Source organism: Xenopus tropicalis, chromosome 4 (genome assembly GCF_000004195.4).
Source record: "Xenopus tropicalis strain Nigerian chromosome 4, UCB_Xtro_10.0, whole genome shotgun sequence".
Lineage (NCBI taxonomy): Eukaryota > Metazoa > Chordata > Amphibia > Anura > Pipidae > Xenopus > Xenopus tropicalis.
In genome coordinates, this window is record NC_030680.2 from 81036488 (window position 1) to 81048814 (window position 12327).

At 39.6% G+C, this 12327-nt stretch overlaps 1 protein-coding gene across 1 annotated transcript; it reads right to left on the reverse strand.

Annotated features, from left to right (window-relative positions):
- Positions 1-2568: 2568 nt before the first annotated feature.
- Positions 2569-11948, reverse strand: acadm (acyl-CoA dehydrogenase medium chain). The gene is made up of 12 exons (XM_002936083.5): positions 11835-11948; positions 10425-10524; positions 8847-8944; positions 8685-8754; positions 8400-8500; positions 7979-8059; positions 6869-6999; positions 6670-6778; positions 5687-5827; positions 5502-5597; positions 4632-4880; positions 2569-4013 (listed from the first exon to the last, which is right to left on the reverse strand). The coding sequence occupies exons 1-12, from the start codon at positions 11856-11858 to the stop codon at positions 3942-3944; spliced, it is 1272 nt and encodes a 423-aa protein (XP_002936129.3). The 5' UTR covers positions 11859-11948; the 3' UTR covers positions 2569-3941.
- Between the last annotated feature and the right edge of the window lie 379 nt (positions 11949-12327).

The following is a 12327-nucleotide window of genomic DNA, read 5'->3' on the forward strand; positions in this document are numbered from 1 at the left end:
GTAGGCTTTTGTGTAGAGTGCCATCTTAGCCTGCAAGACTCATGGCTGCAGCTTATTTATATAAACCAGTGCTGTCCAAGTGGCTGGCCACATCCTGCATTTCAGATTCAGGATGTAAACCCCTGTATCGTTTAAACCCTGTACCATAGGGCAGCCAGAGTATGGCACACAGGGTAGGGCAGGCAGAGTATGTCACACACAGGCAGCATAGAGCAGGCAGTGTATGGCACACACAGGCAGCATAAACACACAACTTTTACCAGTGCAGGGCAGCAGCACATTATATTTTAGTTACTTTTATACATTTCATTTTTGGGTGTTACTGTTCCTTTAAAATGGTATCAGTACTGAGATTAACTGGCCCCTGCATTGTTTACATTTCAGATTCAGGATGTAAACCCCTGTATCGTTTAAACGCTGTACCATAGGGCAGCCAGAGTATGGCACACAGGGTAGGGCAGGCAGAGTATGTCACACACAGGCAGCATAGAGCAGGCAGTGTATGGCACACACAGGCAGCATAGAGCAGGCAGTGTATGGCACACACAGGCAGCATAGAGCAGGCAGTGTATGGCATACACAGGCAGCATAGAGCAGGCAGTGTATGGCATACACAGGCAGCATAGGTCAGTCAGAGCATGGCACACACCGACAGGTAGGGCAGGCAGAGTATGGCACACACAGGCAGCATAGGGCAGGCAGAGTGGCACACACAGGCAGCATAGGGCAGGCAGAGTGGCACACACAGACAACATAGGGCAGGCAGAGCATGGCACACACAGGGAGCACTCTGCCTGCCCTATGCTGCCTATGTGTGCCATACCATAAAGGTATTATATGCTGGGGGTTGCTGTGCTGCCCAGGATTTAAGGGTGTGTCTTAATATGACATAATATCATTCTTTCACATATGAATGAAGGGTGATATCCCTATAGTGAGCACCAACCATTTGGGTTTTTACTGAGCTACCACCAGTAATGTGGGCATGGTCTTAAAAGTGCATGTGATAACATGGGTGTGGTTTTAAAAGGGGAGTGGTCAAACTGGTTTCCATTATCGGCCCTCCACCAAGTTGGATAGCACTGATATAAAATATAGTAGCCTTTTTGGAGCAAACGCACCAGTTTTTCCAGTGCAGGGCAACAGTACATTATATTTTAATCACTTTAATACACCTTTCTTTAACATGCTCTCCAGTCTAGCAGGATTTTTTTTAATCAAAGTTCTGCTTGTGTAATCCTGCATTCTTCACTGCATGAACTTTGCAGTGCACATGTGCTGTTTGCAGATGTAAATGTCACTGATTGTGTCATACAGAAAATGGCCGCTAGGTGAAAGCTGCAATTTCTTTTAGGAAAATTGGATGGTGCTGTTGAGCAGAGGGAATATATGCAGTACAAATTGTGTGGTTTGTGTGGGGGAGATGTGCCCAACTTATATACATGGTAGGAAAATGTAAGGTTTACATGTCCTTTGAACTATCTTTCTCACTGTGCAGCCCTTGGGCACCGTTAAAATGCTTCAAACCTCTTTCTATTAGCCTGCAGATCGACAGAAATGGGACTTAGGGCCCTTCTTTGTAAAGACCAAGTTTGTCTGAGCCAGTCCTAATTAAATAAGTGACTGATACATATGTAATACTATATTAGAATGGCACGCTGAATCACGTTTACCTTTCAGGGCTGTTGTTCTAATGTGGATTATGAGCTGGGAACAGTGGGGTAAATTACTGGGTTCTGAAACAAAATGATGTTTGGGACCAACTAAACTGGGAACAAAACTATTTAAATATAAACCTACTGCCCCCCCTGCAGTCACAGGGCCAGCTTTCGCTGTAGTTATGACACTGTTTACCTCTGGTTGTCCCGTTACCTCTCACGCTCAACATAGGTGCCAGTTGTTTGGCTCCTAATAAAGTTTATTTTCTCACAAATATGAATTAGGCCAAAGTGCCAGTGCATTCCGGGACAAATGTTTAATCCAAAATAGCATTTACATGGCAGATTTTGCGATGTAAATGCACCCTGTAAGCACTCTTGCACATTACAGTAGTACTGTGGATAGATTTCACCTGGAAAATGTTTATAGCCACAGGGCATTTTAGGCTGCCAAACTAAAAACAAAACTACGTGTAAAAAGTAGTGCATTTACACTCCTGGCTGCTGCATCTGGCACTGAGAATATGCTTACCTGTGTGATCATGTGATACTTATTCAACACAAATAATGAGGCCAGCATGTGGATGGTACACAAGTGAACTGCATTCTATATAAAGGATCCATTATCTAGAAAGCTCTGAAATGTGGAAATACCATTTCTTAATTAAACAAAGTTCAGATAGTGTTTTAGACCTTTTCTACAGAACCACAACTAAATGGGGGTATATTTTCCCATTATGTAAAAACATGGTATTTTTTTTTGGAAAAACTGGGGTGACACCATGTCTAAGGTGTGATGGATGACTTCTGACATTGCAATACATTGCGTTGGCGTTGCCACTTGCCCTACTTATTAAGCAGGATTTTAATTTTTCTCCTATGAATGTTTAGAAGAAATATTATCCACAACTCTCAAATATATAATTTTAATTGCAAATATGTACAAAACATAGCTCATTGTAAATTTTAGCACTACAAATTACAACTTAAATGAAATGCCTAAACTTTGTACAGACAAATGATTAGAAACAACTCCTATTTTTAGAATTCCTTAAGGGGGTTTTCACCCTTTAATTAAATTTTAGGGGCAGATTTATCAAAATGTGAGTTGAGCGCTTAAAGGAGAAGAAGGAAAGGTAAAAACTAAGTAAGCTTTATCAGAAAGGTCTATGTAAATACAGCCATAAGCACTCACAGAAATGCTGCACTGAGTCCTCTATCAAAAGAAACACAGGATTTCTTGTCTCCTTTTATGTAAACAAGTTCTTCATCTGACTTCCTCTCAGAAAAATCCTTCATTCCTGGGGAATAGAGTCTGTGCAGCTCTTTCCTTTCTCCTGCTCCCCTCCCATAAGAATTTATAAAAGTCACTCCCCCCCTGAGCTACTAATGGCTACAACTACAGCAGGAAGCTATGAAGACCAAGCTAAAATAGCAGCTGCAATCTTAAGCAAACAGAGAAACTTCTAGGGCTCTTTAATCAGGTATGGTTATGCTTTCTGCAGAATAAATATAGTGTTCTAGGTGGCACTAATGTGGCTAATCTATTGGCAATAAAATGCCAAAATGACTTTCCTTCTCCCATAACACATAAAAACTCACCCATGTTCTAATTATTCCTATAGGAGTTTTATCGATGGGTGAAAATTAGAGTTTACCAGTTAATAAATACACTTTTTAAAATCCCATAGGAATGAATAGAACATGAATGAGTTTTTATGTATTAAGCTTTAAAATCACATTTTGATAAATCTGCCCCTTAGTGTGAAGTTGACAGTGATATTTTTATTAGTTGTGGTGTTTGAATCATCCAGAATTTTGTTCAACAGCTTTCCAGTCTGGAACTTCAGCAGCTATTGGGTAGCAAGGGTCTAAATTTCCTTAGCAACCATACAGCGGTTTAAATGAAAGACTGGGATATGAATAGAAAAGGGACTTAAAGGTGAAATACCCCCTTTAAGAGTGCCCTCTAAAATTTATAAAGTTACTTTACGCCATTGATTTACGGTATAGTAAATATTTTTATATTCCTCCCATATGAGACAAGCAGCATGTTAGGATTCTTGATGCACAATTCATTCATCATTTAGCTGATCAGCAAAAAAACTGTTCAGTTCCTATGCCGCAAGCATTAGGAGTTAGTTCAATCAGAGCTACTGATGTTAAGACACAAAGCTATCTAGTAGAAAAGATTTTATTAAGGCTTGCATTAGGCTGAAAACTTTAAAGCTGGGCTGAAAAATACAGCTTTTATGATGTAATTCCAATTCTTGGATGGATTCTTCATTCTTTGTACTTCCCAAGGTGCTCCCGGGCAACAATTAGTCTTTGTATTTGTGCTGTGCCTTCATAGATCTGTGGGGGGGAAAAGTGCAATTGAAATGGTGTCACAGGATGCCCATAGATTGTCACCTTCTTTTATACCTATCCATCATGGGAGGGCCATGAACAAAAGCCCCAACTGTGAGCTCAAAGGACAACTAAAACACAACACAGAATTAGTCTAAAAATATTACACTATAATTGGTAGACTTCTGTACAAAGAAGCCAGGGCATGGATTACATGAAAACTGTGTCCTCCATCCAGAGTTAATATTACTGTTTTCAATGTGTACAGAATAAATGGTAGAAGTGACAGTTGTGCTCATCACTAAATATAAAAAGGGGGTTCAAGTGCATACATTTATGCACTTGGGTTTCTCTCCACTAAGAAATATTGGTATACTGAAAAAGACATTTTGAGCAGGAAATTAAAAATCCACACAAAATAGGGATTGTTTGTTCATATATTGTTTGTTCTCATTTGGTTCAATAAGAATTCTGCCATTTCATTATGTAGGTTTAGAAACTGTTTTACAAGCCAACTATTTTACCAAAGTTAAAACTACTACGTGGTTGCTCTTTTTCACATGCACCACAGGGAATGACCAGGCAGAAGTTGGAAATGGGAAAGCAGTCAATTTATGCTTGTACCTGATATATTTTTGCATCTCTCATTAGCTTTTCTACAGGATAGTCACTGTTAAATCCATTTCCACCAAATACTTGGACTGCATCAGATGCCACCTGATTTGCAATGTCTCCAGCGTATGCCTTGGCAATAGAGGCATAGTAGGTGTTTCTTCTTCCAGCGTCAACTTCCCAGGCTGCCCTCTGGTATGCCAGTCTGGCCAGTTCTACTTTCATGGCCATTTCTGCCAGCATGAATGAAACAGCTTGATGCTGGAATACATATTGAAAGAGAAGAAAAAAAAAAGGGAAATGTGAATTGCATGTAGATACAAGCATTTGTACAGGCACACTCTTATCTAAAGTGTGAAATCAAACATTCAACAGGACGAGAGTTGACTTGATCTGGTACAAACCTTGCAATGTATTACATATGCCATACTCTGCAGTGTGAATGAGCCCCTAAAACTAAAATAGTATTTTTAAACAATTTATTGGCTAAAAACAAAACAGACTTCAGCAAAATGAGTTTGGCCTGAAGGTGAAAAACCCAGAGGGATGGCAAAGCAAGCTGAATTAAAAAAAAAAAAATATGCCTAAAGAATTAGAATTGTAAGGTTCCTTTTGAACAGTTTTATTGAGAAATGAGTGCTTAAAAAATACTAAATATAGCTGTAGGTTTCCTACTGAATGTCTACACTAACTGCAGGGCTGGGCAAATCAGCATTCAGTCTACGTGTGCATGTGACTTGCAAGTGTTGCTCTGCAGTTCCTCATGAATGCTTCTGTGGCCAGGATGGGATGTCCCATGTGCAGTATCAGTCCCAGAGTGTATTCTAGTATATGCCAATAAATCAGTTTGCCCATTTGGGTGTCTGAACAATGTCTTCTTACCTCAGCAATTAATTTTCCAAATGTCTTTCTTTCCACTGCATATTTGGTGGCTTCATCCAGAGCCCTCTGTGCCAATCCCACAGCTCCTGCAGCTACCTATATTAACATGATTAAAAATCATCATTAGGAAACTTGTAAACAGAAACAAAAACCCCAAACATACAAATAGCAATTAGGGTTCTTACTGGGGGTCTGGTTTTATCAAAAGCGCCCATTGCAATCTTAAAACCGGCTCCTTCTCCAATCAAGACATTTTCAGCTGGAACTCTTACATCCTCAAACACAATCCCTCTTGTATCTGAGCAGCGCTGTCCCATGTTCATCTCCTGAATTCCAACCCAAAATAATGTTAGGTGTTTTGCAGAACATTGTAATGTAACTGAATGAAAGACACAAACAGCAGCAGATGTATCAGCCATTATAAAATGCCTATGTAATCCCCTGAAATAACTATCCTGACACTTTTATAGAGCTATTATAAAAAGTATTCAGCCTCTTGGACGTTTTCATGTTTTGTCATAGAAAATTGAACAACAGTGGATTTTTTTCTTGATCAGGCAGGTTTAATTTTCCTGTAGGATCGGGGACTGCATCAGCTCATTGCTGTGGTACCCAAACCAAAAGGCGCCCCTACCAGCCATTCTAATTTGAATTAGCCCAATATTGCCAACCCGTAGGTGGGAATATTGGGAGAAGATCCACTTGCTTCGCCACCTTTACAAGCCTTACATGGAATGCTTCAGAGAAGCTTACAAACAGCTACCTCCACCATGCTCCACAGTGGGAATGGTGTGTTTATGATGGAGTTTAGTTTCATCACACCATAGAACCTTCTTCCAACTGACTTCAGAGTCAACCATGTACCTTCTAGCAAACTGTGCGTAGAAATGATTTTTAAAGTAAATGAGGCAGAAAATGTTTTATATTTTTAAGGAAATGCTTTTTATTTTACTTTATTTTATCATTTAAGGTTAAAGCTTTTGAAGGGTCCAAACCTCATCACCAAAATATCCCCAATTCCACATTTCTTAGCTATTATGTAAACTACAGGAAAGTAAATGTTAGCTGTCCAAAAATTTAGTGAGTTAAGAGTTTATACCCAAAACAAAATCATGCACAACAAGGAGTTACTTAATAGTAAAGCAAAGGATAAAAGAGAATTCATCACCTTTCTGCCAATCTGTATTCCAGGACTATCTGCTTCCACAATAAAACCTGTGAAAGCTTTACTAGCAGGAACTTTGGGGTCAGGATTAGTGCGTGCAAGAAGGAAATACCTGTAGAACAGGAAATAAAGCAATATTTAAGTAGAAATTATTCTGCTGCCCCTTTTTGCACCAATTGTAGATCTTGAATAACAATTATACCAGTTAGCTTTTCCACCATTTGTAATCCACATTTTCTGCCCATTTATGATATACTCATTGCCCTTCTTCTCAGCTCTTGTCTTCAGACCTGCCACATCAGAACCAGCTCCTGGCTCAGTCACACAGTAAGCCTGAATAAAATACAAGGCAGCAGTTAACCAGTGATTTAGAATTAATGGGGGTTACTGCAGTCTGATCACTAATGGACATCTACTTGGAGCTATATTCGAAGCTATAGGCAACATTCTAAAATAATGGATTTGTTCTTAAAAAAAACAAGAGAGTCATTTGATAAATGGATACTGTCATGATTTTTATGGTATACTTTTAATTTCTAATTACACAGTTTACATAGCAAATAATTCGCTCTACCATTTAAAATTTAATTATTGAACCAACAAATGTATTTTTTTTAGTTGTAATATTGGTGTGTAGGCAGCCATCTCATTGTGCCGGAGTCTAAGCTTTCAGAAGGAGCCAGCGCTACACATTTCTGCTTTCAGGTAACCTATTTTTTCTCCTACTCCCATGTCACTTAAGTGGGACTTGAGTTTCTTACTATTGAGTGCTATTCTGATTCTACTGGGAGCTGCTATCTTGCTACCTTCCCATTGTTCTGCTGATCGGCTGCTGGGAGAGGAGTGATATCACTCCAACTTGCAGCTCAGCAGTAAAGTGTGATCAGAGCACAAGTTACATGGCAGTTCCACCCTGGGACATATAGAATATGGCTAGCCCCATGTGAAATTTAAAATTTAAATATAAAAAAAAAAAACAGATTTCAATGCAGGATTCTGCTGGATTTTTAAGTGATCAAAAGTCCATTTTTATAATATGAATGTTAAGTAATTTGTTTGAAAATGTTGGACCAGCGGATATAATCTATTTTCACTATTTGGTATTAGTAACCCTTTATGGAGAGATTTTGTCTTTATTTACTATAAAGCTAATTGAAATCTTGCCTGCTGACTAAACATTTTCTTTTGTTTTGTTTATTTTCTGTAGGTTGTGTGTGATATATTTAGTCAATTTATAACACCTGTGTCTGATACCATTAGAGTCATAAACCGGCTGGCGGCCTAAGCTTTAAGTAGCAAAACAATGACTTACACACATTAACGGTTCTTCCATCATCCTTCCTAAATACTTCTTTTTCTGGGCTTCATTCCCTGCTATTATGACTGGCATTTGCTGGAAAACAAAGACTTTCTAGTTATGTATTTATCAAAGATATAAAGGCAAGAAAAAAAATATTACATTTCTTAACTAGGGATGCACCAAATCTACTATTTTGGGATTCGGCCAAACCCTGAATCCTTCATAATAGATATGGCCAAATACCGAACCTGAATCCTGGTAAAAAAAAAAAAAAAAAAAGGCTCAATCTTGGCCAAATCCTGGATTTCGTTGCTGTTGGTTGTTGCAAAATTGTATGAATTAACGTATATTTTCCTAATGCACTGAAAGTCTACCACATCTGTACATAAAACCAGGAAAAACAAGAAGAGCCATGTGAGCTCTAAGTACTTACTCCCAGAGAATTTGCTTCTATGGCTGTCTGGACTCCTGTGCACCCATAAGCTATTTCTTCTGTAATTAGACAGGTATCAAAGATCCCAAGGGCCAGGCCACCTGTAATATAATGAAAGGTCTCAGTATTTCAGTGATGCTCATCAGTTGCTTCACCTTATTCACTGGACTATTTCACCCACCAAACTTCTCAACCAGAAGTGCTCTCCTCAAGTAGTGGGGCTGGCACATTATAATGTGGCTTGGGCATATAAATTCCATTACTGACATTATTCTCTATGCTTACCACAATTTTCAGGGATGTGCCCATTCATGAGACCAAGCTCCCATGCCCTTTTGATGAGTGGTACAGGATACTAAAATGGAAGAAACAATGACATTCACTAGTTAATTGATTAACTGGAGCATTAGATAATTAGTAACATAGTGTAGACAAATCAATAATTACCTCCCCTGTCTTATCATAGTGTGCGGCTAATGGCATGATTTCTTCCCTTGCAAATTTCCGTGCAGTGGCTTTGAACTCTTTCTGCTGTTCACTGAGTTCTTTTACAAGGAAAAAGGGAAGATAAGACAAATTTACTACGGAGGCAATATTTTTTGGAGGCATATACATTACTGCAAATTTAAATATACTGTCACTTTAAGATGCATTGTAAAAGCTGGATATTATTGAAACCCTAGTATTAAATGAAGTATGCCAATATAATGATTACTTATTTGCAATTATATGGTGTGTCCCAGACAGTTATTACTAAGGGCTATGCAGAGAGAAACAAGAAAGCTGCTAACAGTGTGTCCTTGCTTACTAACATGGCTTAGCATGTGAATGAAGGGGCCTACGAACAAGGCCAGTATATAATAGGGAGGCCATGACTGCAACAGTAGGATACATTTAGAAAAACCTCTCTCAAAACTGTCTGTTTGGGGCACAATCACAGGGCTGCAATACAAGCCACTGCTAATAACAATAAAGCAGAACAGTGATTGTTTTCATCAGGGATAACAGTACCACTTCTGCCACATTTCAGCCAGTAAGTGACATGACTGGGATGGCCTACTTATCCGTTTCACAGACCCAAGATACAGCTTTGGTTCAGCTGGGTTTGTGAAAAAAAAAACACATTAAGAAGTGCAGAAACGGGAGATAAGCTGAAGGGAAAAAACTCACAACACACTTGCTTTCTGACTCATTTTCAAGAAAAATATAGAAACGCAGATCCACTTTTATCCCCAAGCTCAGTGTAACGCCATAGACAGGGATTGGGTTAGCCTGTGTGCAGATCCACTGAGCAGATTTCAGCCTGAAAATACCTAGTTTCATATTTTTTCAGGCCAAAGTCTGCTGTGTAGCTGCACTCAGGCTGACCCAGTGCTTCTCTGTGGAGCTACACAGCTGCAGATGAGAGTAGATCTGTTTTTCTCAGCTGTGTAATTACTAAAAACTTATCATGCATCAATATTTCCTATATACAAAGAACCCCAATTCTATGTACCCGGGCACGGATGTGGTTTTGGTTTGTTAATGATGCTAATGTAGGCTTTTAAACATTATCTTTTGGTGCACCAGCACCCCTCAATGATCTAACAATTACTGCTTGCCTATTCCTGGCACACTAGACAGCCTGCTTTCCTCCAGTGCTGTGATTTAAGCTTAGTCTCAGCTGCAAAGATCCAGTGGTCTAATATCCCTCTCCTTTCTTGTATCACAACCCTGCAGCCTGACTTATTTATTTATACACACTGAGAATATACTGTTTTATGCAACTATGAAAAGTAGAAAAAAAAATGAATTTATTTGCATTTATTTAATTACATATTGATGTAGTTTTCAATTGTAAATAAGTTTCCCCCCCAAAATGCTAACATTTTATTTAATTAAGAAGGTTTCCCTTTTCTTTTTGATAAAATACTTATCACGTGAAGATTTTTAATATGTTTAGAATTCAGGTTTAGATGGTTCCATTCCTACCACAAACTAACTCATTGTAAGATACATCAGATTTAGTTCTCCTAAAGTGCTTACCGAAGTTAAAGCCAAGAGATCCTTGGGAGGAGGCAGCGGCAGCAGCATTAGGAGCAGTAGAGTGAGTTCTCCACCCACACCTTGTTATGTGCTGAAGCACCTGGGGAGAATAACATTGCATGATTAAAGCTTACATCAAAGATAAAATGAAACCAGATACAAACCTCCTTTCTCCCTTGATATAAAAAGGTTAGTAGTTCAACCGCAGAGATGGGAACATTCCATACTCCCCATCCTGCAGGCATAACACACCACAGACCCCTAATCAGCTGAGCTGCTGGAGAATTGCCATCTTCTATTAATGCCCTACAGCCACAATAATCGTACACTGATAATATCACTACATTGGAGAGAAATGTGTGTGTAATTGTGACAGAACATGAGTATATTAAAATGATACACAGCACAGATACTCGATTTCACTGAGCTACAAGAACAGGTATAGATGTAGGTAGGCTGGGCTATTGAAGCTAGTCAGTCTGATTTTACTACAGAGAGATTCATTCCTTCATACTGTATTACTCTGGCCATTGTCAGTATAGGGTTTTCTCATAGAAGAAACTTCTTGCCCTAGTTGATGGTTTATCGTGTGCCAACTGCACCGCAGTATGTGGGATAACTACACTACTGTACACACTGTTTTTATGCAAAAGTTACATAGTTACATAGGGTTGAAAAAAGACCAGTGTCCTTCAAGTTCAACCCATCCAAGTAAACCCAGCACACCTAACCCACACCTACCAATCTATACACTCACATACATAAACTATAAATACAACCACTAGTACTAACTGTAGATATTAGTATCCCAATAGCCTTGGATATTCTGATTGTTCAAGAACTCATCCAGGCCCTTCTTAAAGGCATTTAGTAGCCACAGAATGACACTTGAGGTTCTGGAAATATCAGCCTCTGCGCACAAGACCCCTAAAGTCACATATAAAAAAAAACCTGGATGCAGCTAAGCCCCTGTAAATGTCAACAAATATCCAGTTCTACAGACGCTTTGAACTATAACTCTCAGCAATGCCCCGCTAAAGGTACAAGTGGGAGCTGCGGTGCCAGTAGGGCTGGCGAACCGACCAGGCAATACAAAGCTATCCGAGCAGGGCTGGACTCTGCCCCGACACCTCTCCGCCCTCACAGGGCCCCTTTGACCTTGAACGCTGAGCCAGTGTCAGACATACAGACAAGCTGTGAATGGACTCAATATATATGTATATAACTAGTCGTTCGGGTGTCGCTGGGAATCTCTGCAATGGGGTATAGCACAGAACAGCAGCGGCGCTACTATCTTAATATAAGGAAGCGATTAGTGAGTGCGCATTAACTCTTTGGCTCGGCTCCAGCGCATAAGCATAAACTGCAAGGTACAACTGGTGGTATTTACAAGTTATTTCTAACACTTACCCTCTGCACTTTCAAAGCCGACATGTTGCCCTCTGCTGATTCTTGCAAGTAGACGCAGCCCCTGTCGCTAGTTACGTACGTCACGTCACGATTTTCTCTCGATAGAAACGTAAGCAAGGATGTCCTTTCTGCCTTAGTCGCTGCTAGCGCTGAGCTCTGCTGCCCCCTGCTGGATCTGAGAGGCATCAAGGGAGACATAGAGGGCAGGAGTTTTATGGGGACTGGGTGACTACAAGGAAGCTACTCCTACCGTACTATATGGCACTAATATACTGAAGCATTGAGTGGCGTTACCTTGATTCTGAATCACGTTGCTTCATTTGTATATTGATTTTACATTGACCCCCTAAGTTTATAATATAAAGGTTTTGCCTCATATAAATGCAGTTTGTAGAGCTGCAAATACCACAGCCTAAGTTATAGCAGCTGCACTTAAACTGTATTTTTCACAGCTCAGGTAATGTGTGTCTGTATAACCCTAAGAATAAACAAA